The sequence below is a fragment of the Cottoperca gobio genome, chromosome 23 (genome assembly GCF_900634415.1).
Source record: "Cottoperca gobio chromosome 23, fCotGob3.1, whole genome shotgun sequence".
NCBI lineage: Eukaryota > Metazoa > Chordata > Actinopteri > Perciformes > Bovichtidae > Cottoperca > Cottoperca gobio.
In genome coordinates, this window is record NC_041377.1 from 4086501 (window position 1) to 4092500 (window position 6000).

The 6000-nt window shown below is 41.6% G+C and overlaps 1 protein-coding gene across 1 annotated transcript in view; it reads right to left on the reverse strand.

Moving 5' to 3' along the window:
- The window catches only part of snd1 (staphylococcal nuclease and tudor domain containing 1), a 165684-nt gene that overhangs the window by 61911 nt on the left and 97773 nt on the right, over nucleotides 1–6000 (reverse strand). The window contains 2 exon segments of the mRNA XM_029462488.1: nucleotides 866–970; nucleotides 972–1055. Of these exon segments, the coding sequence (XP_029318348.1) occupies nucleotides 866–970; nucleotides 972–1055 (189 nt within the window).

Sequence of the window (6000 nt, forward strand, 5' to 3'; positions counted from 1 at the left end):
GCCATTGTCCACCCCAGATGGGAACATTTCCACATAGCTCTAACTAAAAAGGTACTGCCTGCCTGCTATTAAGGCATGACTTGTTGTTATTTCTCATGGTTAAATGGGGTGTCATGTTAGATATATTACCTTCATTTGGATACACACTCAGGTGTGATACATTTTTTTAAATTAATATAAGCCAAAGGTTGCGGCACCACCTGTCCTAATTGACTGTCATGCTGGTAAAAGGGATGGGCTTTGCCTTTGACAAGGGCAGTGTTTGGAAGTTTCCAAGTGACAACAGTAAAGTGGCTGTTGAGGGAGGAGTTGCTTGTTGCCAAAGGAGGTATGTGGTTTTTCTTTCGTAAATTCTGATCATTCCTGCTGAATGTCTCTTTACCTCTACTAATGAACCGCTAACAAGGTCTGATGTTGAAAGTGGAAGAGAGCTGGCTGGTCGTGTAGCTTGCACGGAATGGACCACACCCTGACCAGGGCCAGTTGTATGCAGCACAGACTAGAATATCTTCACAGGCAGCCAGACCTGGGACACCATAGATCAGAGATGTATGTGAAAGGCAGCAAAATAAATCCTGATCTGGTGTAACAGGCTGCTGGCGTGCCTGAGAAACATGACATCATGGCCGATGCTGGATGATAATACTAAGAGAGAAAAGGATCTTTGAGCCCCAATTGTGTCTAAATAATACAACGCTGGATGTGAAGCTGGATTTCTGAGTCTTCCTTTAATAAATGTGAGTAAATAAATGCAGGTGATTCTTTCACTTGGAAGCTTTCTGAAGTCTTTTATGTCAGTTGGGAGAGGAGTCATCACTGATAGTTTAAATAGGATGTTACAGCTCAGCATCTAAATGAGACTTACCTTCTCTTTCCTCTCTCGGCATGGCTCCTCTGCTGAGACCAAGGTTTTGTAGTAGGCGCTGCGCTCTGCTGTAAAGTGGACCTTGGACAGAGCGTTTTCTACCAAGCGCAATTGACAGATTCAAACCCTCGATGTGCAGCCAGCCAATGAAGTTCCCTGCTTTGTCCATGCTCTCCACTTCAACTTCCACCTGGAACAGAAGGGGAGGGGAGGAAGAAAAAGAGGCCAAGTTAATGTTCTGTGTCCGAGATTAAGTTTGAGATTCAATTACAGCAATGAAGTGAAGGTGGGGGGTTGGGGGGGGGATTGTCCTGTGAGGAGACACCACTGTTTTTAAATAGACACATCCATGGAGGCCCGTGAGCTCTGTATTGATTTGGTAGCACACACACACACACACACAGATCCTATTTCATTCCTCTGTTGTGGTTTACCAGGGGCATCTGGTCTGGGTCAGCGTGGCACATATTTGGACATTCTCAAATAAGCACTACTGTCAGTTTTCAACAGAAGCAACTTCCGTTTCAATTTGCAAACACTGAAACTTAGTGTAGAAATCCCAGGGCCCGCACAAACAGTATGAGTAGCTTTAAATTAGTGTTGCGTATGCACTTCAACCTTAATTAAGACTCTAAATATTGCCATCCTACTTTTTTTGTAATGTAAATCATTTGCAATTAGTGACAGCAATGTTGCAATTCCCTTAGGTTAAGAAATGAGGGCACTGAAATAGCTTACCCTGCTGACAAAGTAGGAAAGATCTCACAACATTTCCCACGATGGACTATAACCAAATTCTGCCTATTCAGGCTAATTATCTATTCATTACATTTTTGTTTCATAAGTGATGGACGACCGGGGAAAGGAAGAGAAAAGAAGAAAAAAAAAATCTATCGATTTTTTTCCCCTACTCTAAAGCCTCAGTCAGCGAGAAAGTGAGAGGGCAGGTGTGCAGAGGAGATAGGAAGAAGTCAAGCGATTAAGACTCGGGCTGCTTAGCCCTGCAGCCACAAGGGAAATCTGAGAGGAATTAAGTTAGTAAACTGCTCTGCCTTGTTCTCAACTAAAGTAAAAAGCTTTTATTAATGAATACATAATCTGTTCTATTTTTAAACTCAAAACTGACAACCTAGGCATATAGCAGAGACATGCATTTCAACTTTCTGGATCCAGTTGCCATTTGGATAAAGCCATCAGCCGTGTGGAAAATGCCTAAAAAGGTGTGCCAGTTTCTATGGTAACAACACTTGGGTTAAGTGGCACGATAATGCGACAATGGGTCAAAGAAACACAAATGTCCAATTTGTGTCCCACACTTGTGTTATCTACAAAAGTATTTGTTTTCTATTAAATAATAACCTTAATAGAAATGATGATTGTACTTTTTGCTTGACATGTAAAAAAGGTACTGTAAAGGCTTAAAGACACAAGAGCAGCTAGGACATTTGTCTACCCTCCCAGGTCCTGGCCGTGATACAATCTAAGTTCACTCATACCTCATCTGCCTCCGTATAATCGTCTTTCCGTATAAACGTCCGACCTCTGACCAGCCTTGTGCTTAGCAGGTGAGGTCTAACAACTATTCATTACAAATTACAACAACATGGCAATAAGAGATTTAGAGATTGTTCAAAGACTACACACTCTCATATGTCCAATTTGACTGTTTGCTTTCCGTATTGCAGATCATTCGCAATCCCTTTCTAAAAGCATTCCACAAGATTTCAGTTTGGATGCAGAAAGCCATCTTTGAGGTCAAGGAGATATTTTCTCTCTCTCTCTCTCTCTCTCTCTCTCTCTCTCTCTCTCTCTCTCCTCTCTCTCTCTCTCCCTCCTCTCTCTCCTCCTCCTCTCTCCTCTCATCTCATCTCCTCCTCTCTCTCTCACCTTCTTCTCTCTCTCTCTCCTCTCTCGTCTCTTCTCTCTCTCTCTCTCTCTCTCTCTCTCTTCTCTCTCTCTCCTCTCTATCTCTCGCTTCTCTCTCTCTCTCTCTCGCTATTACTGCTAACTCAGATACTGACCCCATTTTATCTCTCGTTGTCTCTAAGTGCAGAAGTGGTTACATAACTAGGCTATTAGAGCAGCACTGGTCCTCCGAGCACCCAAATGTCAAAAGTGGGCGAGTGCTGGAAAAAGGCTAGAACCAACTTACTGTCACCAACTAGCATTAAGGCAGCAAATTCAAAACACAAATAAAACAATACTGACAACTAAACACAACACTCAGAAAAAATGCCAATTTGGAGGGGAAATAAAAAACTAAATCTGCTACACAAGGCGTTATAAACTTTTATGCAAAAAATTTGAACAATAAAGTCTGCACTCTGAAAGCTCTTAAACAAAAAAAAAACTAATATTACCACGAAAAACAAAAAGATCATTCTCGCCGCCTTTGGAGACGTCCGACCTCTGACCAGCCTTGTGCTTAGCAGGTGAGGTCTAACAACTATTCATTACAAATTACAACAACATGGCAATAAGAGATTTAGAGATTGTTCAAAGACTACACACTCTCATATGTCCAATTTGACTGTTTGCTTTCCGTATTGCAGATCATTCGCAATCCCTTTCTAAAAGCATTCCACAGAGATTTCAGTTTGGATGCAGAAAGCCATCTTTGAGGTCAAGGAGATAATTTCTCTCTCTCTCTCTCTCTCTCTCTCTCTCTCTCTCTCTCTCTGTACCCCCCCCCCCCATATGTCTGCTTGAGGAAAATAGAATTCTCCTGCAGCAACTAGATAAATGTGATGAATGTCACAACCATGTGGAGAAATCACACAGCAGGATAAGTCGGATCAATCATGCTTTTATGGGGTGAGATGGAGACATGAATGCGACATCAAGAGATGACGAGAGAGAGAGAGAGAGAGAGAGAGAGAGAGAGAGAGAGAGAGAGAGAGAGAGAGAGAGAGAGAGAGAGAGAGAGAGAGGAGAGAGAGAGAGAGAGAGAGAGAGTTAAAGAATAGTTCAATTATTGGAACCCCAGACATGTTTCAATCATAATAGAACAAATGACTCTTTAGGTTTTCCCTTTTTAAGTGGTTTTGGGAAAACCTAATTTACCACATACTGCCAAACCAACACAATATCACCAGAGGGGTGGCGTGTCTGCACACAGCAGTATTGCTAACAAAGAGGCCCACGGAGAAATGCCAGTAATATACGAGAATACAAGCAAAGTGACATGACATGATTAACAAACAGTAGCAAAGTCAACAGGCAACAATTACACAGTCTAAACACCAATCCCTTTAATACAGTGAAAGGACTTTGTGTGTGTTACATGGCACACTAAATCACATCTGTTGTCATATCTATCGCTATGGGATAGTGCAACAGTCAGATTGAAGTAAATATAAATATGCAAATCGTGAACTTTGGGTGGCCAACAATCTCGAAAGCATCATCAAATAAAAAAAGAAACTGGCAATCCACCGGGCAGCGGGGAAGAGATGAGAGGGGCTAATAGAGCGGGCAAATGTAGATTAAAAAGAACACAATCATTGATAAAAAAAAGAGAGTGGAGGCCCAGTTTTGCTTTGGCAGAATACTATCAACTTGGAGATGCTTTAAAATCAATGGCAGGAGTGCAGAGTAAGGCTAGTGTTTGTACAATATGTCAAACTTAATATGAAAAATGGACTGATAACAGCTTGTTTATCCACTGAGCAATCATTGCCAATACTGAGAACTCTGTCTTCATGATTCCTATTCTGCTTTGAGGTTGCTTTCAACCATTTGTTACGTTCTTCCATTTTTCTTTACATATTGTTTAAAACATTACTTGCATCTATTATTCTGTTGTTCTTGATCTGTAACAACATTAAAGCCCACATTATTTTAGGGCACTGCTGCTGAGCATTTGTCATACGTTTGACATTATATAGAATAAATTATTAATCAAGGAAATAATCAATAGATTTATTCATTATGAAAATACTCCTTACTTTAGGATCATTGATCCCCATTAGGAACCGCTCTACCATCTTTTACATCCCCGCTTCCCTTCTTGTGTGAAGAAGACAATGCACCCACCAGAGCTCAGGGGCTAGATCTGAAGACTGAACTTTAGAGTTTTTACAAATACACACGCATGGAATTTGAGTTTGTCCGCCCTTTAAAGTAAACAAAGCTTTGGTCACTGTGTGAGGAGGACAGGGGAGGCGGAGTGGAAACTGCTTTGAGTAGAGCCCAGATGGTTCCCAGCGGAGGCTTCCTCAGAGCCAAAATGGCTCCCGCCGGAACACAAATGGGCTCTGGTAATCTCATAAACGCTGGGATTGTGTCGACACAGTGGACGGAAAAGAGAAAAAAGGCAAAATACGCATACACACAAAGACGTGCATGAGTGCACGCAAGCACAAGTACAAAAGACAAAGCCATTTGGTACAATTGAAGTAAGACCTGGCCCGAGGGCATGTTTTAAAACTGCAGCCGATTTAATTCACTTAGCCGTTTGAAAGTGAAGGAAAAAAAAATAAAAAATAAGACTGCGATAGGTGACACGTCATGTCAGAGCCAAACCCAGCACTAAGAGAAAATTAAAGAACATGGTGGGCTGGCAATTTAAAAATTGGCAAGCAACAGGATTTTCTTTTATCACCACATCCAAACAAAACAAATGTTTAATACCTGGAGAGAAACAAGCTAATGAGTAAGTAACCAAAGGTTACGGAGAGTGGGGTGTGTCCATAGACCCCATGAGGTCTAACCTGGCACATGTTAAAGGCTGAGTTCAAGTATTGCTATATGCATACATTAGGAGCTACGCATTCTCTCATCGGGAAAAAGGAGCAGGCAAAATACATAATGCAGGAAACAGAGGAGATTAATCTGTCAGTCAGCAATATCAATCATCACTGACGGTAACTTTGACTATTTCAATCTGAATTTTACTGCATATTCCAATTACTGAGATCACAGTTATCACCGTAGAGATTTAGGTTTGCACGAGTCAAATTACCAGTCGTGGTCGTAAAACTTTAAAGGCAGAGCGGGGGCAAACATAGCATTGGTTCACAGTGTACTCCAGGCTGCTGGCGTTTATGTGAGTGAGTGAGTGAGTGAGTGAGTGAGAGAGAAAATGTGTGTGTGTGTGTGTGTGTGTGTGTGTGTGTGTACATGCTTGTCAAAGA